Genomic DNA, 20,239 nt, shown 5'->3' with positions numbered 1-20,239 from the left:
ATGTATGTGTGTGTGTATGTATATATATGTATATATATATATGTGTGTGTGTGTGTATATGTATGTATGTGTGTGTGTGTATGTATATATATGTATATATGTGTGTGTGTGTATATGTGTGTGTATATGTATATATATATATATATATATATATATATATATATATATATATATATATATATATATATATATATATATATACATACATATTACTATATATATTTTATAAATATATGAGGATATTTTTTTTTCTCTTTGTTTAAGTTTAGCACTTTAACATTATTTTCTGCCACCATATTTTGGTTGCCTGGAAGAAACCGCTGAAAGCGGTAAGGCCGCCTATTTGCTATGTTCCTTGCCTAATGTTGTTTTTGTTATTTTATATTGTTTATAATGCAAATAAAGAATTTATAAATAAATAAATATATTTAATATAATTGGAATCTCGGAATCGGCACCAACGATTTTCATGAAATTTATTATATACTGGGTTTCGGGGGCGATAAATCGATCTAGCTAGGAATAATTTTTAGTAAATGTCATTTTGTTCATGTTTTATCGAATACCGAGCAAAGCTCGGTCAAATAGCTAGTTATCTTTATTCGTTTTGCCGCATTCTAACGCTGATATAGAGCGATTATTTAGCATGATGAATGTTGTCAAGACTTAACAGAGAAACCGGATGAAGTTTGATCGCCTTTCTTTCGTGTAAGGTTAGCACGCGAAGGCAAATGCAGCTGTAATAACAACATAATACCAAATATCGTATTACAAAAATTAGAACTAAAGAAATTTATTCTTCACAAACTGAACAAGTAAATGACAATAATTCCTCTAAAGACGTTCATCTTTACTCTTTAGTTAAGTACCTACTTACACATAGGTACTGTAACTAAGGTTTTCCTTTTTGTAGTAACAAAAATTATTATTTCAATATAATAATGACGTTGTTTTTGTATTATTTTCAAATTATATTCAGATAGGTTGTTGTTGTCTTTACGTTATTTAGTGCAATTCTGGTGGTTTGAGAGGTCATTTAGGTTTTAGCGGTTTCTGGTGGTTTACGCTGCTGAATTTGGTGGGTTAGTAAAAAAAAAGTTGGCAACACTGGCCGTCACTGTCATTTCTATTCAATACTGCACACGCGAGTGTTGAGTTGTGAATATTTTATTTCTATTTTATTAAATGTAATTTAACACTCTAAACCATGAGTTATTCAAAGTTTGATTTGACCTTTAAAATTGGTCAATATCTGGACCGCCATTTGGTGTTTCCATTGTTGGAGTTCTTGGCTGCAAAGGAGGTACGTACGTATCTATGACCAGTTTATCACAAACGCTGGCATCAATAATTTGTAACTCTGTAAGTAATCAATCCACATTACTTATGTGGACAGCTTCTATACAGAGTTTCAAACTGAACCTAACGACTTATATACTCATTTTGATAAGTCGCAAAACGTAAAAGCCTAAACTTAAAATGTATATTGTTAAGGTTAAGACTGTATATTAAACGAGAAAGAATTTGTTACACTCAAGTTTTTTTGTTGTAAATAACGTAGAACACTGAGTTTTGTACAATATTATTGAACTTGTGCCATTACGGGCTTTTTAAAACATTGGATAAAAACCATTTCTTTGCAGACATATGACCACTCAGAATTGCTTCAAGCCAAGTTAGAGATTTTGAGCAAAACTAATATGATTGATTATGTCATTGACATAAGGAGTATGTTGTATCCTGATGAAGAAACACCAGAGGTAAGCCCCAAATCTTAATGAGCATGCATTCAGTATTATGCTGAATAATTTTACAGTAAAGCTATGCCTGTTTTCACCAACCGCCTCCTAACGCTAAGTGGTCCCCTAGCGGCCATTAAGGGTATACATATCCTTCAAGATTTCAAGAATTAGAGATATTTGACCCGTAAAGATCACTAGGGAACACTTAGCGTTAGGAGACCATTGGTGAAAACAGGCATTATTCTCCAAATAATTTTAGGAAATCATGGAAAGAAGAGGATATGTACTATCTCAACTCCAAGAGCTCCAGGATGCTGTAGAGCCAGTGCTGAGGCTCATGCAGCGAGATGATGTAATGAAGACCATGGAAACTATGAGGGATCCAAAAACTTTGATTAACTATCTCACCACCAATAAGGAATTTGAGGTTTGTACATTCTTAAGAAAATATTTTATTTATAAGTCTGTATATTGTTGAGAAAATGACATGTACTACACTTTCTCAAGTGTTGCAAATACATATTTAACTCCATATTTTGAAAGGGTATTATCCAAACAGCATTTGAATCTGATATGTGGTGTTATAAGATTGTAATACTCCATCTATATTAGAATGGTAAAATTTAGTTAAAAAAAAACATTTAAAATGATTTTGAGTAACTTTATTATATTATATAATATTTTTTTATTTTCAGTTCAAAATTGAGATGATTGACAGCATGTATCGCTTAGCCAAGTACAGATATGAATGTGGTAACTACGTGGAGTCAGCTTCATATTTGTACTTCTGTCAGTTAGTCATGTCTCCAACAGACAAGGTATGTATATTTTATATCACAATATTATAGCATAGAAACTACAGTGTAAACCCTATACAACGTCACACTTTATGACGTTATAGAGAGTTGTCGTTAAATGGAGAGCAGTAAAATCAAGGACTTCAAAATTATGAAGATTGAGTACAAAAATAGTTGAGGTTTAGCCGAATTCGGAAAAAGACACTATTAGATAGGAAAATTTATTTAATACTTTTAGTTCATATTATAAGGGTGCGTTTCCACTGAAGCGGAGCGGAGCTTAGCGGTGCCCGAATTGACCAATCGTGCTATTCCAGCGGAATGACAGTGAAGCGCAGCGAGGATTTCGAGAATGGTGATTAGTCAATTCGGGACTGCTAAGCTCCGCTCCGCGTCATTGGAAATGCGGCCTAAGGGTGTTATTATTGTTTTTACCTTGGAAGTCGGTTTAAATTTTTTGTTAAATATAATAATATTATACATACCTTAATACAATTGTATTAAGATATGTATAATATATGCGATGGTTTACTAGGTAACTAAAAAAAGTGAAATTATTATATTTAACAAAAACTATCAGGTAGATAATTTTAAACAATACATTTAAAAAAAATCGAAGTGAACACATGCTAGGTAATTTAAAAATTTCAATCTATCAGATTAAAATTGTATAAACTTGCATAGGAATTCGATCTGTATATATAATATGGTAATAAGGAGCAAAATAGTGTAACTAAATAAAAATACATTAAAGTATGAAGTATTTTTTTACTCATAAATGCGATTGTGTTTATGATTCCTATTACGATGAAGATTGTTTTCCTATGTAAGTATTTTCATACTAAGAGTTCAATTTATACTAGTGTAGTATCAAAGCAACTTCTCTTTTTTCTTTTGAATAATAATCTATACTAATATTATAATTGGGAAGAGTTTGTTTGTTTGTTTGTTTGAACGTGCTAATCTCAGGAACTACTGGTCCGATTTGAAAAATTCTTTTACTGTTGGATAGCCCATTTATCGAGGTAGGCTATAAGCTATATTTTATCACGCTAAGACTAATAAGAGCGAAGAAATAGATGAAAATGTGGAAAAAACGGGGGAAATTATATGGAATTGCTTATTATATTATGAACTACTGGAGCATTTTTCATGTTATTTGGCAAACATGAAGAATAAACCACATGAAGGGAAATAGGCAATTTTTTGCTGCAAAATGTACGGTTGCGTGAAATTCTTAAATTACGCAAGCGAAGCCGCGTAAAACATCTATCTACACTACTATTATAAAGAGGAAAGATTCTTTTACCATTGGAATCCTACATTAATTCTGCTGAACATAGGCTAAATTTTATTTTGGAAAAAAATAGGGTTCCGTAAGATATTTGGGATTTTCGGACGCAAGGTGTAAAAAATCAACCAGAAATGTTACTTTTTGCGCGTACGCTGCCTAAACTATAAAAGATAGAACCATAAAATGTTCTAAGTAATTGTAGATCTTTTAAATATCTACAAAAAAGTCCGCGACACACTATACCTATCTATGTTGAGTGAGGCACAATAACCATTTTTTTATTAAAAAATCTTGAAATGTTTTTGGACTACATTTAAATGCCTTTATTTTACTCATGGCATTAATTCTTATCAAAATAAATTATTTCATTACTAAGTACAGTTAATGTAGATAATATTTGGTCTTTGAATGATTAAAATTGGATTGGACGTTTGGTTTTAATGTTATGGCAAAATTTAAATATTACGATTTCTGCTGCACGTCGCGAATTGGGCGTCGTCAAGGCGCGCCGCGCGAGTGTGCTCGCCCGGAGAGTCCACGTAAATATTAATTATTATTACCTCGATCATGGGAATCGCAGACACAATAGATTTATAATATAATAGTTATGCGACAGCCGGGTGCCGCTTCATTGATGGGATAATATTATAGTGCTTCATTAATTCATTACGTTTAGTGTAAACCATTTTTATGTTCTGCTTAACATAAAGATTGACTAAGAAATAAATATTTAAAAATCAATGTCCACCCGTGCGAAGCCGGGGCGGGCCGCTAGTATATAATAAAATCGTAGGAAAGTCAATTCTGTATATTGAATATTTTTGTACAATAAATAATACTTGGGGTGTGATCTACTATGCTAACGCGGACGAAGTCGCGGGCAACAGCTAGTAATATTATAATAATATCTATGGACGCTTCACACCACCCCCGTGCTAAGTACCTGAAGGACTTGTTACAGGTAGGGTTGCCAGATGTCCGGTATTTTCGAGGCCAGTCCGGTAAAAAATAAACGGTCATACCGGACAAAACAATGTCCGATATTTTGAGGAAAGTCTACTAACGCTATTACTATTATATGCTACTTGTACCTAGTTTTAGGTGATTTTAATTTTTAAGAAGTTCCTACCTTTATTTTGATAAGTAAGTTGTAAATCAGACCTGTTTAATGTAAATCAGACCTGTTTAATGTTTAGGCTTTCTCAAGTTAACTGTATTTTTGCAACCTATCATACAAAACGTTTGAGTAAGCGCTAGCGCGATGTAGGCGACTCTTAGCGCCATCTGTTACGAATTTTTGGATCTTACAACCCCTTTTTCCAGTTATAAAGTAGCCTATGTCCTTTTTCAGGCTTTAGACTATATTCTGTGTACAAAATTTAATTACAATCGGTTCAGTAGTTTTGGCGTGAAAGCGAGACAGACACAGAGATACTTTCGCATGTATAATATTAGTATAGATGATACACATATTTAATACACATCCATGACCCAGGAACTTTTGAACACTTTTTGTTCCGTCGGCGGGATTCGAACCCGCGACCGCGAACCATTGTAGAGCAAAAATAGCCCAAAACTTGTGTTTTTTGTATGGGAGCCCCTTATTTTTTATTTTATTTTAATATTTTTATTAATTAATTATGTACCTACAAATATAATCAAGGACTTTGTGAAAATTTCAAGTGCCTACCTGTTACTATCATGATCATTGATATCAAGCACAAAAGGTCAAAAAAATCACGTTTGTTGTATGGGAGCCCCCTTAAATATTTGATTTATTTTGTTTTTAGTATTTGTTGTTATAGCGGCAATAGATACACACAATCTGTGAAAATTTAAAAAATCTAGCTATAGCGGTTCTTGAGATACAGCCTGGAGACAGACAGACATCGAAGTCTAACTAATAGGGTCACATTTTTACCCTTTGGGTACGGAACCCTATATATCCGCAGCTGAACATATAACCTCCTCCTTTTTGGAAGTCGGTTAAAAACAGTCTACATGTGCAGGCAATCCCAATTTTTAACAAAATAACGAATTTCTTAGAAAGTTCGTTATGCATGATGCCGAAAGTCAAGTTCATTGCGGGCTAGGATTTACTATCCTAGTCCCAGCGACAAAAAATGTACACACCTGCGCAGTTTTTAACCCCCGACAAAAAAGAGGGGTGTTATAAGTTTGACGTGTCTGTCTGTCTGTCTGTCTGTCCGTCCGTCCGTCCGTCCGTCCGTCCGTCCGTCCGTCCGTCCGTCCGTCCGTCCGTCCGTCCGTCCGTCCGTCCGTCCGTCCGTCCGTAAGGACATTCCTAGATGGTATTCATTGGGATATGATATGATCCTGTTGATAGGAATTATTTTGCACTATAACCAAAACAAGTTTAAAAAGCATGAAATAAAATTAAATTAAGAAATTTAAAAAAAACCCCGCCAAACAACTTTAAAAAGTAATGAAATAATATATTTTACTGACTTTAAGTTAAAATAATTCCTAAGTGTAAAGTGATATTTTAGTCCATAATAATTGTTGTCAAGGTGCGTCGGGGGACCGCTAATGTTGATATTTGATTTCACTTATCATCATAGTGGGTGAGTTAACACCGAACCGAATCGAGACAATCAGTGACATGGCGATACAAAATGCAAAAGACACTGTTGGCGGTCCCCCGACACACCGTGACGGCGATACAAAATGCAAAAGACACTGTTGGCGGTCCCCCGACACACCGTGACAACAATTATGGACTAAAATATCACTTTTCACTTAGGAATTATTTAATTACTAATATTAGTGTTGAAAGGTACTTTTTATTACGCAATCGTTGTGATTTTGTCGTTATTGAAAGTGGGAGTGATGCTATACAGAGTGTATCATATTATTTATGAATTAAAGACTAAAAAGGTTTAGGAATTTAATTTAAACTTCAAATAAAATATTTTTTTCAACTCAAAGATGTCTAACATAAACACAGGTAGAAGGAAATCAACCAAAACTATTACAATGCTATTACACAATCAAATCTTGGGTGGTGCTGATTTCTGTGCTCCTTGAGCAACATGGTATTGATGAACCATTGACTACATGCTTCACATTGATAAACAATACTTAGCAAGTCTTCCTTGTCTATGATTTTTCCCATAAAATGGCCTGCTTTATACCTAAAACAAACATAACTATTGTTAGCATGTAAAGGTTTTAAGATGTGTTACCATGGGCGTATATAAGGAGCGTGTCTTGGGGGTCCGGACCCCCTCCCCCCATTACTATCCATCTTACTTGTCCAATTTTGACAATAATATATGTGCTGCGGAACCCTTAATGTGCGATTCCAACTCGCACTTGGCCGCTTTTTTTAGGGACCCCCCCCCCCCCCCCTGTCAAAGCTATATAAATTATAATATACGCCCGTGTGTGTTACAAACTTACAAGTAATATCAAATATGCATACTGTCTAGCTCAGTGATCTGCAAAGTGTGTGCACACTGGTGTACTGTGGACAGCAGTTGGTGTGTGCATTTAAAAAAGGGACATCTCAGGACAATCGACGAAGGGGTGGTAGCTCAGAGTTCGCCCTATACCACAGAAATGGATATAGTTAGAACCGCCATGTCGCTCCAATTTGTATGAACACGAGCGTGTCACTTTTTTCATACCTACTGTGACGTCACAAGAGCGCTTTAGTGATGGGAATACCCGTACGCGCGGAATCGATTCGAAGGCATCGCCGCGCCCCGTCTCTTTTGCCATTTTAATAGGTATATCGATTTTTTAATCGATTATTATTCGAGTTAATATACAGAGGAACGATAAATCTAAAGATACGTGCTTGACAGCTAGTAATATATCATATTATTCTAAACTAAATCACTAAACAGGAACATAAATACATGTTACATAAAATATAATTACCGAGTCACAAAATATCCCAAAGCGAATATTATCATTCCTCTGTTTCATGTCTGTTTCGAAAATCGATTAATTAGAATCGAGAATATATACAACACTATTTGCTTCATTTGACAGAAAAATGAGAATATTGACTGTACCTCTAAACTAATCGATGAGTGAAAGTATCGATTGTTTTATTTCCATTGCGCGCTCAATACCGGACAAACAGAACGGGCTCTATAATTTTCTAACTAAAGCGGCAATGTATTATGAATCATGCGGTACACACGCAGTTACGTAGATTTCATGGTAAAAACAACCACCCACGATTAACATTAAATAATTGATTTTAAAATAAAGGGCACATGATTTAATAATAAAATTACTTACCGATGAAAAGAAACGTATCCACTATTTAGACCAACGTTTCTAGTCGAATTTCCACAGCCCAATACGGCACAATTAGACATTTTTAGAATTCCGATTGACGTCCGATTCCGATAACGGCGGAGCGTAGACTAAAGAACAGACTTTCGAAATTTTGACATTGTACAACGTTTGGGAACGCGATGGCACACGAAGTACATACACATGGCAGTTCTAACTATATCCATTTCTGTGCCCTGTACACACTGATTAATTTGTGGTTTACCTCCAAATATTATAAATTTCCATAGGCAGTTGACGGACCTACGACGTTTGGTCGGATTATGTCAACTCAATGATAGCTGTGATCTGTCGGATGGGTTCGACACAACGCGACCAATTTACGTTGGTCCGCCATCTGCCTATGAATCAACTTCTCTGATAGTACCTTGAACACAAAAAGTTTGCGGAATTCTGGTCTAACTACATTATTCACAAAACAGTTGTTGATCCTGGATGTTAAGTACGTAAACCATTGCGCACAACAAGTTTGCCTGGCTAAATTGGGGTGCAAGAATACAATATAACTATGTATTAAGTATTGACCACCAATAGCTAATACTTATGACCGGTTTGATTATTACCAATGCCGACACCGACCGATATTAAAAGCGTATATCTCCGACCGTGACGCGACAATGCGTGCACATTAAGCACATCCATCCGCCTCATGCGCGTACGTCCGCACTCCGCTCCCCGCGCGCACGCCATTTCGAGTGATTTAAATGTTACGCACGGCCTATAATATAATATTTTAATCTAGGCAAATACGTACCTGTGATTATACAATTGCTCGTAATTCCTAAACTTACGATCACAAATATTACAAAGTAACATTTTTGGTAGGGAGAAAGTATAGTTTTGTTTTGACCATGGGCACTGCATCCAGTGCTGTTCAGCGTTCTTATATGATACGAATATCATGCAGCAATCTTTACATTCGTAATTATATTTAGCAGTGTGGTCCTTGCAGTGTCTTAGTAGTTTGGGGATGCATGTAAATACTTTTTCGCAGAACTCGCACTGCAACAGTAGTGATGTCTTTATTTCTCTAACGATGACAATGTCGCTTGGACTGCAGCAGCTTTTGCTATGTCTTATCGCATAATCATATTGAGGCCAAACTTGAAAACACTCCATACATGTCCAAACAGTTTGCCATTGCGGCCAATCTATAGTTCCATGTCGCATGTAGAAATGTCTTCGGAGTCCTGTTTCGTAGACAAAACATTTTTCGCATTCGCTGCATGTGTATGAATGCAGAGATTTCCCATCCAAATAAAATGTATTCTTCGTAACGATATTTAAGGTCTTATTGAGTATTTGAATTTTTTGCCAAATACGATGATTATTTTCTTTAACCTTTATAAGACTATGCTCTAAAAAGTTTTTAAATTCATAATCCATATTATTTTTATTACCAGTTATAGTATTGTGCCTTTGTAATTGGTCCCAAAATTCAATTCCAGAGCCACCAGAGCCTTTAGTTTTATCAATTACTTCCTCATTCGATTCTTTTTCACAGTCCCTGCCAAAGTGGTCTTTTAATATATGAAGTATAGACCCTTCCTTTATTTCCCTAGCACAATAGTCAAGATCAAAAGTACTCCGCTCCTCTGAATTCAATACTTTTACCACCACATCAGCATCTTCGCTCCTACTTTCTTCTTCAATTTTTCCATCAACCCATTCTGTTTGCTCATGCATCCCATCTTTATTTTGATCCAATGAAATTTGGAGAGATTTGAAATTAATTTCATTTTCAATTTTATGAATTACTAGTTTGTTTGACATGATGAATTAGTGACGACTGATTGACACATTAATTTTTTTAATATTTTGACTTTAAGTACCTAATAATCGGAATTCATTATTAATGTCTCTGTTATAGTCTGACTCCATAGTAATTATATTCTCTTTGTCTGACTCAGCTCTGGCATAAAAGTGAAGAAATTAAAAAGTGGCAATATCGTAGTGACACTACGATGTTGCCACTTTTTAATTTCTTCACTTTTATGCCAGACTATGCAACTTACAAGATACACATAATTATAATATTATTTCTTTATAGCTATACGAATTTCAAGCCGCATCCGGATGCGTAGTGCGTCGGCGCTCTTGCAATAAAATAAGTAAATTTTAATTAATTTAAAATCTATGTAATTTTTATTTTCAGAACTATCTGTCGGTGCTATGGGGTAAGTTCGCCAGTGAGATTCTCGTCCAGAACTGGGACGGAGCGTTGGACGATCTGACGAAGCTTCGAGAGTTCATAGACAACGGCGGCGGTGGTGCCACGGCCAGCAACATGCAGGCTCTACAGCAGCGCACTTGGCTGGTCCACTGGTCCCTCTTCGTGTTCTTCAATCATGTAAAAGGCCGTGATCTAATCATTGAGATGTTCCTGTATAAGCCCTTGTAAGTGGTCATTTGTACACTTTTTAATAATGTGGGAAGGCCTTTAGAAAGAAAGAAATAGTTTATTAAATCAAGTTACATAGACTCATTTGTTAGTAAAGGCTTATAAATTATGTTAGTAAAATTATCTTTATAAGTTTTAATAAATAATAATACCTATTTTGACTACATTGCGCATCACCTATATACGCCCGTGGGGGGTGGCAATTTTTAGTTTTTACCCCGCCTGAAAAAAATTGAAGATCCGGGGCTGGCAATCGATATCTTATTTTGCAAATAAGAAAGCAACTCATCAATCACAATATTACAACTGTTGCACTTTATTTTGACCGACATTTTAATTGCACACAACGAACACGCCCGCCACTGACGGAAGTGCGCACGCGACTCTTTACTACTTTAGACTACAATATTCTTTTTTAGGGTCCGTCTGTCTGTCCGCGGTTTCGCTCAGAGACTATAGGACCTACAAAGCTGTAATTAAAATTTTTTAATCGGGACTTAACGCGACTTATTTAAGTAGTAATGCTACTACGTCGCCGTCAAGAAAAAGTATGTAGGTACTCGTAGTAGCATTACTACTTAAATAAGTCGCGTTAAGTCCCGATTAAAAATTTTTAATTATAATGCAACGCGAAAGTTTAAAATGTTATCTACAAAGCTGTAATTCGGCATGAATGCACATATTAATGCTGCCGACAAAATGGTATATAAGATCTTTTAAAAAAAATTTTTAAGGTGCCTCCCCTACACATCAAGCGGGGATGAATTTTTTTTTTCGCGTCCACCCCACCGCGGGGGTGTCGTTGGACGGTTTTTTTAAATATTTAGGGAATTAGGGATCAATTTGTAAAATATAAAGTTTTATAGTGGAAAAAATCGTTATCGTTATCGCCCTTCTACCAGCTAAACGGTTGCTTCTGGAAATGTGAAAAAATTCACGGGAGTAGGAAATATGCTGAATTTAAAAGGAAAACTATCACGGCTAAGAAGACTTCATAAGTTGTTGAGTAATAGTCGATCAACTAAAAAAAATGTATTCAGAGAAGTATAAGGGAGATCGCAGTCGGCACACTACAGTCTACATGGCCGCGCAATGCCGACTGTATGTGCGCCGCAGACTCGGTCACACAAAAAGTGGGGGGAGCCGTCTGCGATCTCCCCTAAAGGAACTTTTCGTTCAAATTACTTTAAACATTACTGAGATGATGTTGTTACTTGTTAGTAATGTAAAACACGTTATAAATGTTGACATTCATTGACCATAATAAAAAAAAGAAACTAGCGGTACTACGGAACACCATATTGCGCGTGACCCGACACGCACTTGGCCGGTTTTTTAAGAAATACTCTAAATAATATAATAGTCTAAACTCTAATCATTAGGCCATTATTTGAAGAGTCGACGTTCCTAGCGTCTTTTGAGTATTTCTAACCTAATGGTTTTTACTTATTTCAGATATCTTAATGCGATCCAGACAATGTGCCCGCATATCCTTCGTTATTTGGCCACCGCTGTCATCATCAATAGATCTAGAAGGAATGCTCTCAAGGATCTTGTGAAAGTTATACAACAAGAAGCTTACACATACAGGTAGTTATTATTGTACTTACTTACTAAAGTTATACAAACATTATGACACTACTCAGAATAAGGGTTGCCATCCGTCCGGATTTCCCCGGATTTGACCTAGTTTGAAGGGCGTCCGGGGTGCGTCCGACCGGTTTTTTGAAAAGCGTCCGGGTGAAATCCAGACCCTTTTGATGAGAGAAATTTTACTTTTAGGTCATGCAGCAATAAATGAAAGATAAAAACTCGCAAATTCTTGTTGGAAAAACAAAAATTGGCAAGACCTTATCGTAATTACTGTTTAAGAGGTGTCCGGAGAAATAACCACATTTCGGCCAAATGTCCGGGAATTTTGTCGGGCCTGACCGGCGAAGGCAATTTGGGTGATGGCAACCCTACTTAGAATAGATAGTTGTGTTAATTATAATAACTAATCATAATAAGCCTAAGCCAATATCCTTCGTTTAAATTGGAGGTAAAATATCTTAAAAATGCTGTGCTTCATCGCGTGTTAAACACCAAGATGTTTTACGTTTATCGAGAGAAATTGTGCAAATTTTTTTAGGTTATCAAAAAAGGCTATAATATATTTTCTTATTAAATTCTTACAGAGATCCCATCACTGAATTCATTGAACACCTTTACGTAAACTTCGATTTCGACGCAGCGCGTCGGAAACTCAACCAGTGCAAAGCTGTTCTGTCTACTGATTTCTTCTTGATCGCTTGCCTGGAAGAGTTTGTTGAAAACGCAAGATTAATGATTTTCGAAACGTTCTGTCGTATTCATCAAGTTATCAGTATTGGGTAAGTCAAAAGGATATCACTGTAGTGTAAAGGCACAGATTACTAAATAACTATGGTAAAGGTAAGACCGCACTAGACTTAACGGCACTACTGGGCGGCGACACGACACGTAATGTCCGTAGCTCCGTTAACTCGTAGTACGTTTAGGCTCGTACTATTTTACAGAAGCCGAATATACTTGGCCGTTATGCGTCGCCGTCCTGCCCGTCGTTACGCCTACTACGGTCTCACTTTTAGTTAGTGAACACTTGTGGAACGTTAGCCATAATATGGGCCTATGATGCCCAAAATAAAAATGATTTCATCTCATAAACCTTACTCTTTTACAGAATGCTGGCAGAGAATCTTAGTATGCAGCCAGATGAAGCTGAATGCTGGATTGTGAATTTGATTCGTAATGCGCGACTGGACGCAAAGATAGATTCTAAATTGGGACATGTAGTAATGGGTGCTCAACCCTTGTCCCCCTACCAACAACTTGTAGAGAGAATTGATTCCCTGGCTGTGCGCTCGGAGGCGTTAACTTCTCTTGTAGAGAGAAAACAAAAAGCTCGCACAACTGACGTAAGTTTTATTAATCAAGTTTAATAAATTTTCTATTGTGTTTCCGACATGATGACACTATAAACACATACATTTTTATGGTGAATAAAAAAATATGTTTTCTTTCAGATTCGCTGGGGTACTCAAGAGTTTTAATTGTGTAAATATTTGTTTCATATTTTTGGAATAAAATATTTCTCTCATCATAAATTACTGTTTTTTATTTTAAAAATACTTTGTATCATCTTATATCTTTAAACGAGCAATTCTTGTATATATATATATATATATATATATATATATATATATATATATATATATATATATATATATATATATATATATATATATATATATATATATATATATATATATATATATATATATATATATATATATATATATATATATATATATATATATTTAAATCGCCGAAGACTTGTTGCGTCTTTTCAAAGTCGAACCCTATGGCGTCTACCATTTCCAATGACTTTTTAATTGTTATTCGTGCGAATATAGTTACATTGCTGTCATGTGAATTCTATTGTCGACGAGAAATTTTCGCTAAAAAAGCGAAGCCGCGCGGAACGTTTGATAATAAAATATTATTTGAGAAATAATAAATAGGTATCAGAATTATTATTAATTAACAGGTGTACATTTTTTATTGCAGGTGACTCGAAAAGGTAGAATATATTTTTTTAAAGGCAGATTTTGGCATTAGCTATATTTTAGGAAATACATTTTTATAATAAATCAACACTTTTACTAACATACAAGTTTTATTGAAAATCCTATTTTTTACTTATAATAATAATAACCCCCACACCGGTTTCGGTGACGGTGGCTGGTTTCATTGAAACCAGGCCAGTTACGCAGGAGTAATTTTATAGTGCCCAAGTGTGTGCGCAGTACACATGAGCACTCTCTATTCCTTTTAACTCTCATAACCCAGTGGGACGGACGACCGACACGACTGGCGAGAGATGCGCAGGACCGACTTTTACATGCCCATCCGTGATCCGACGCATGGATCATCTTACTTGTCAGACCTTATTTTCCTGTTCTGAGTGTCAGACAATCAGGTGATCAGCTTGCAATGTCCTAAGTCCTTACTAAACTTGGAAATAACAATTAACAATATGTTTCCAACGCGGGAATCAAACCTCTGAGTCAAGAGTCACGCTCTGGACCACTGGACAACGGAGGCGTTTATAATAATAATAATAATATAATCAGCACGAATATGGATAAGATTTTTAAAATAATCATTATTCTCAACAAATTGTCAATATTCTAAGTAAACACGTCATTTTCCACAAATTTTGTCATTGTCATGAACAACAGTGTTTACTTAAATTATTTAATTTTTTTTCGTGACTCTTACAGAAAGGGAATTCTATTTCGGTGTCTTTTAACACCAGAAACATTCAGAGCAATATTTAAGGTTTTTTTAAAAAACACAATTTTTGGCCTAAAATAACATTTTGAGTAGATTCACCCAGTGGAAGTAAAATAACAGGCACAATGAAAGGAAGTGCTAGGATACTCTCATTAGTAAGTAAGTATCCCATTAAGTATATTAAAAATAATGAATAGGTAAGTACCTAGTAGGTTTTAATTTATACTTGGTTTGTAAATTTAAATTATGGTTATTATCTATAATAGTACCTATTATTTCTGTTTATTTGTTTTGTACAAAAAGAGGACGGTATTTGATTATAATACAAGTTCACAATACTAGTAAATTTTTTCGTAAGTAGTAGGTTAACGCGCGCGCGTAAACAAACACGACGCGACGTTGCGTTCTGTGCTGTGATAGTCATATATATATATATATATATATATATATATATATAATCTCGGAATCGGCTCCAACGATTTTCATGAAATTCAGTATATAGAGGGTTTCGGGGGCGATAAATCGATCTAGCTAGGAATCATTTTTAGAAAATGTCATATAATTCGTGTTTTATCGAATACCGAGCAAAGCTCGGTCAAATAGCTAGTTATGATTATTAGTAAAACTCACACAATTAAATCTATACTAATATTATAAAGAGGTAAACTTTGTTTGTTTGTTTAATTGTAATGAATAGGCTCAAAAACTACTGGACCGATTTTAAAAATTCTTTCACCATTCGAAAGCTACATTATTTACGAGTAACATAGGCCACTTTTTATTTTGGAGAATATAGGGTTCCGTAAGATATTTCAGTTTTTCGGAAACAACCAGAAAATTTAATTATTTTGCGTACGCTGCCTAAACTATAAAAGATAGAACTATACAACGTTCTAAGTAAATGTAGATCTTATAAATATCTACAAAAATGTCCGCAACACACTATACCTATCTATGTCAAGTGAGGCACAATAACCATTTTTTTATTGAAAAATGTTGGTTTTTTTTTTGACTACATTTAAACGCATTTATTTTACTCATGCTAATAATCCTTATCAAAATAAATAATTTCATCACTAAGTACAGTTTATGTAGATTATATTTGCTCTTGGAATAATTAAAATTGGACGTTTGGTTTAGAAGTTATGGCGAAATTAATATATTGCGATTTACATTTTACGCCCGTTTCGAAGTGGGCGCTACCAATGCCACAGAATAGATAATAGTACGAGTACCAATGCAGGGGTGCGCATTGTACACGTTGAAAAGGTCTACAGAAAACTCCGCGATGGTATTTTTTTTTATGAAATAAGGGGGCAAGCGAGCGAACGGGTCACCTGATGGAAAGCAACTAACGTCGCCCATGGACACTCGCAGCATCAGAAGAGCTGCAGGTGCGTTGCCGGCCTTTTAAGAGGGAATAGGGTAATAGGGGAGGGTAGAGATGGGAAGGGAAGGGAATAGGGGAGGGTAGTGAGGGGAATAGGGCAGGGTAGGGGATTGGGCCTCCGGTAAACTCACTCACTCGGCGAAACACAGCGTAAGCGCTGTTTCACGCCGGTTTTCTGTGAGAACGTGGTATTTCTCCGGTCGAGCCGGCCCATTCGTGCCGAAGCATGGCTCTCCCACGTATACATATTTTTTGTCATTTACTTTTAACTTCAAATAATGGCTAATTTTCGAAGCGATTTTAACCAATACGGCAATAATCGTTATTCAATTAAATACTTCAAATACATTATTGATTTTGGCCCTTTACAGCATAATTATTACTATTTTAATTTTAAATGAATATTTTCGAAGACATTACAGATTTAAAATTGCGGGACGTAAGTAGCTTTTGCGGCAGTACCGACCAATGCGGGCCACGGGTAGTAATGAATATAAATTATTTAAAATCAAACTACTGAATCGATTTTAATCATTTCATTTTTTCAGTGACTTAGGCCATAATTTATTTTATACCCGTGCGAAGCTGGGGCGGGTCGCTAGTATTTTATAAAATTATAAACATTATTTATATTACACTTTACATAATATACAGTTAGAACTACCCTAAACTAATTTATGTTTCTACCCACCAAAATATAAGAAAACTTGCGTAAATTACATTTATAGGTAAAGGGCTTATAATTTATAAGACAATGTTTGTAATATTTATATAATTTCTATTCTAATATAAAACAAACTATAATATCTCGCACATAACAAGCACAAAATATGACAGAAAGTAATTGTTGTATGTCCTGACAAAATAAAATGTGCAACAGAAGCAGTAGTAAATTTTTGTCACATCTTGATTGTTCGTGTACTTTATATTCAGCCAAAAAATATCCAGTAATCAAGAATTTAAGACACTTATTCCATACTTTTGTTTCTTCATTTTTATTTATTCTACAGGTTTAATTGTAATGAATCTTGATAGTATAAATGCAACTATTATTGTAGACACAACAAACAAAGCCGCAAACATGTAGAAAGTGTCTTCGGAGAAGACATCGGTGAAGGCTGGCAACTGATTATATATTTCTTCAACAACATGAAGATTACCCTTTCGAGACATTGTGACTACTTCTTTTTAGACTTCTTTTCTAATTTGGTTTGTGTAGTGGCTATTTGATCGACTGGTGCCTTGGATGATATGTGCTTGTTCAACAGCTGAAGTATCTCAAGGCAGGTTAAATTGCCACACTTAAAGGTAACTTTTGCAATTTTTTCTGTTTCTGAAATAAAGAGAGAATATTATCTTATTCTTATATATAAAATTCTCCTGTCACAATCTTAGTTACCATACTCCTCCGAAACGGCTTTACTGATTTTTACCTGTATGCATATTCAGTAGGTCTGAGAATCAGCTACTGGCTACTTTTTATATTGGTAAGTGCATTTGTTGAATAAATAATAGTAAATTATTACAACTTGAGACTGTGATGTTGACCATTGTTTGTGCAAGGGGATAGTGATGGACGTTGCCATGGTGCCATACTTATTTGGTCACTTCAATAAAATAATACTATAGGCTAAATACTTTATATGGCAAAAAAACATTTGCCGGGACAGCTAGTATTTTATAGTATTATAGATAGACATAACACATAGTATTTGAGCCAGTGACCACACAGCTTTGAGCTCATGGCTCATTGTGATGTACTTAATTTACTATTAATATAATTCAGTATTTATAATACACAATACAGTCACAAAGGTAATAGCAAGGGTTGTATGTTCCTTATTAATAATAAAAAGCTGTTTTCATTGTTGGTTAGGAATGATATCAAAGAAATAGGTTCTTACCAGCTATTGATGGTGCTAATGTTATTTCAATAGTAGGTTCACTTCTGTCACAAACTACTTCAGTTTTAAGAGCACAATTTGTATTTGTTAAAGCTATCTTCTTCGCGCTCATATAATGTAAAAAGTTCCTGGAGACAACCAATGAGAAATAACAAAGGAAACAACGAAAATTAGATAGTGCAAGATGTCATGGACTGTAACTATTTATCCTGTATAAGAATTAAGAACCATTTATCTCACCTTGTATGAGTAACATTATCGGCAAACGGGTCAAATTTTACTGTAATCCTTTTAGCCGCTTTGAGATTTACAGCTTTTAATTGTTTTCCTATTGCTGATACAACACCTCCAGATCTCTTGAATGTTCCACTATATGGTATAGACATAGCTAGCTATTTTCAGGATCAATTAAAATTATCGACCTTTTCTTTGTTAGGTTAGGTTTTGACTTCTGACAAGCACTGACAAGTGACAAATGACATCTGAGTTCTGACAAGTGACAAGTATCAACCAAATTAGGTACAGAGTCAGAAAAATATTTTAGTGTTAGATAGCTCATTTATCAAAGAAGGCTATAGGCTATTTTATCACGCTAAAACTAATAGGACCAAAGAAACAGAGGAAATGTGGTTAAAACGGAAAATTATTAGGAAGGGTTTATCTCACTAAAGCAATTTTGTATGTTATTTGGCACAGGATATAGAGTAGACTACGTGAAGAGAGATAAGCTATTTTGTTGCGAAAAAATGTACGTTTACGGCTCAAAAGCGCAAACTATAGTGCGTCAAGAAAGTGAAGAAATTAAAAAGTGGCAACATTGCGGACATGTCGCGAACTTTGCGAGTGTGGATCAGAAAATTTGGCAGTATGCGCGATCCGCGGCGCGACGCGCGCGAGTGTGGATCATGCTTGGCAGGAATTTCGCGGCGCCGCGGCGTCGCGCATGGTTCGCGCGTGAGTGTAGATACGGTCGGGGAACCAGCCGCGAAGTGCGAAAAATATGCGAATCGGATCCACACTCACGTTTCGCGGAAATTCCGCGGCGTCGCGCGCGAGTGGGGATGGGGCTTAACAGGTCTGACAGAAATTGTTAGGATTTTATTGAATATGACACTCAATTATGAAGTTGACAATCAGCTGCCAAACTGTGAAAAAATGAAACGAACACGGCTATCGTATAGATTTGTCATGGACTTATGTACGGTAGTACTTATATTAGTTCCATGAGATTTGTAGTAAAGATTGGAAATTTCTACGGCTAGGTCTACCTATCCCTATGGTGATTGGTGCGTTTTTATCGGTCGATAATAATTATTGCGATAATGCGTCCCGATTCCTTGCATACAACTGCGTTTTTATCGTCCGATATTTCTTACGAGAGAGCGCCGCGCCGCCGCGCCGCGACGGCACGGCACTATCTCTCTCAGGTATGTAAGAAAATTGCGTTAATATTGCGATATACTTTCATTGCGGGCTGCGTTATTATCGCAGAAGTGGCCAGAGTATAACTAGTAAGTTCTACATGACCATCTTAACCTAATACAAAATGTACTGAAAACATATAACGCATGCGTTATTATCGACCGATAATAAGTTAATAACGCGCCTGTGTGCGGGAGCCTTAAAGATTAGTTCTTTTTTTAAACGTTACCATAAAAAAATTATTAGCCAAGTGCGAGTTCGACTCGCGCACGTAGGGTTCCGTACCGTTAAAGAGCAAAAATAGACCAAAAATTGTGTTTTTTGTATTGGAGCCCCCTTAGAGTATTAATAACCGTTATTAATACTCTAAGGGGAGCCCCCCGCAACTCGCGAGTGTGTTTCTTATGACAAAAAGTCCCGCCACCCGTGTACAGACACCAGCACAAAATTTTAATTTACGATAAATGGCGTCCCAACTTTAGGCCGAATCCTAGCCGAAGTTTTGTATATAATAATAACTGTAAATATGCCGAAAACACGTACAAGAAAATCGCTCGATCCCTCGATGGGTGATTCTCATATCACAATGTCCAGCGAAAATTTTGCAGCGCTGCTAGAAACAATCCAAAAATCTAGCTCG

General features: G+C 35.6%; 4 protein-coding genes across 4 annotated transcripts; 1 reads left to right on the top strand and 3 right to left on the bottom strand.

Moving 5' to 3' along the window:
- The first annotated feature begins 1,120 nt into the window (after positions 1-1,120).
- LOC121730136 (eukaryotic translation initiation factor 3 subunit E) lies at positions 1,121-13,687 on the top strand. Its single transcript, XM_042119023.1, has 9 exons — positions 1,121-1,303; positions 1,644-1,760; positions 2,002-2,169; positions 2,438-2,560; positions 10,321-10,562; positions 12,022-12,156; positions 12,744-12,938; positions 13,268-13,502; positions 13,611-13,687. Exons 1-9 carry the CDS (start codon positions 1,208-1,210, stop codon positions 13,635-13,637), a joined length of 1,338 nt encoding a protein of 445 aa, XP_041974957.1. The 5' UTR covers positions 1,121-1,207; the 3' UTR covers positions 13,638-13,687.
- Positions 6,748-9,938, bottom strand: LOC121730140 (zinc finger protein 678-like). The gene is made up of 2 exons (XM_042119031.1): positions 8,920-9,938; positions 6,748-6,988 (listed from the first exon to the last, which is right to left on the bottom strand). The coding sequence occupies exons 1-2, from the start codon at positions 9,936-9,938 to the stop codon at positions 6,826-6,828; spliced, it is 1,182 nt and encodes a 393-aa protein (XP_041974965.1). The 3' UTR covers positions 6,748-6,825.
- A 3,346-nt stretch (positions 13,688-17,033) lies between the features above and the next one.
- On the bottom strand, positions 17,034-17,446 carry LOC121730152. Its single transcript, XM_042119045.1, has one exon. The coding sequence runs from the start codon at positions 17,444-17,446 to the stop codon at positions 17,273-17,275; it is 174 nt and encodes a 57-aa protein (XP_041974979.1). The 3' UTR covers positions 17,034-17,272.
- Positions 17,447-17,451: 5 nt separating this feature from the next.
- On the bottom strand, positions 17,452-18,643 carry LOC121730149 (39S ribosomal protein L53, mitochondrial). The gene is made up of 3 exons (XM_042119041.1): positions 18,418-18,643; positions 18,178-18,305; positions 17,452-17,606 (listed from the first exon to the last, which is right to left on the bottom strand). Exons 1-3 carry the CDS (start codon positions 18,561-18,563, stop codon positions 17,452-17,454), a joined length of 429 nt encoding a protein of 142 aa, XP_041974975.1. The 5' UTR covers positions 18,564-18,643.
- Positions 18,644-20,239: the final 1,596 nt, after the last annotated feature.

Source organism: Aricia agestis, chromosome 9, assembly GCF_905147365.1.
Source record: "Aricia agestis chromosome 9, ilAriAges1.1, whole genome shotgun sequence".
In the NCBI taxonomy this organism is placed as follows: Eukaryota; Metazoa; Arthropoda; class Insecta; order Lepidoptera; family Lycaenidae; genus Aricia; species Aricia agestis.
This window is presented reverse-complemented; position numbering and strand designations above follow the sequence as displayed.

Excerpts from the sequence above, each read along its gene's own strand:
- LOC121730152 (XM_042119045.1), bottom strand. The coding sequence starts at position 17,446 with ATGTCTCGAAAGGGTAATCTTCATGTTGTTGAAGAAATATATAATCAG.
- LOC121730140 (XM_042119031.1), bottom strand. The coding sequence starts at position 9,938 with ATGTCAAACAAACTAGTAATTCATAAAATTGAAAATGAAATTAATTTC. Across the intron at positions 6,989-8,919 it reads GAGCAATTGTATAATCACAG|GTATAAAGCAGGCCATTTTA; the intron begins GTACGTATTTGC and ends TGTTTGTTTTAG.
- LOC121730136 (XM_042119023.1), top strand. The coding sequence starts at position 1,208 with ATGAGTTATTCAAAGTTTGATTTGACCTTTAAAATTGGTCAATATCTG. Across the intron at positions 1,761-2,001 it reads CTGATGAAGAAACACCAGAG|GAAATCATGGAAAGAAGAGG; the intron begins GTAAGCCCCAAA and ends AAATAATTTTAG. Across the intron at positions 2,561-10,320 it reads TCATGTCTCCAACAGACAAG|AACTATCTGTCGGTGCTATG; the intron begins GTATGTATATTT and ends TTTTATTTTCAG.
- LOC121730149 (XM_042119041.1), bottom strand. The coding sequence starts at position 18,563 with ATGTCTATACCATATAGTGGAACATTCAAGAGATCTGGAGGTGTTGTA. Across the intron at positions 18,306-18,417 it reads GATAATGTTACTCATACAAG|GAACTTTTTACATTATATGA; the intron begins GTGAGATAAATG and ends GGTTGTCTCCAG. Across the intron at positions 17,607-18,177 it reads ATTAGCACCATCAATAGCTG|AAACAGAAAAAATTGCAAAA; the intron begins GTAAGAACCTAT and ends TCTTTATTTCAG.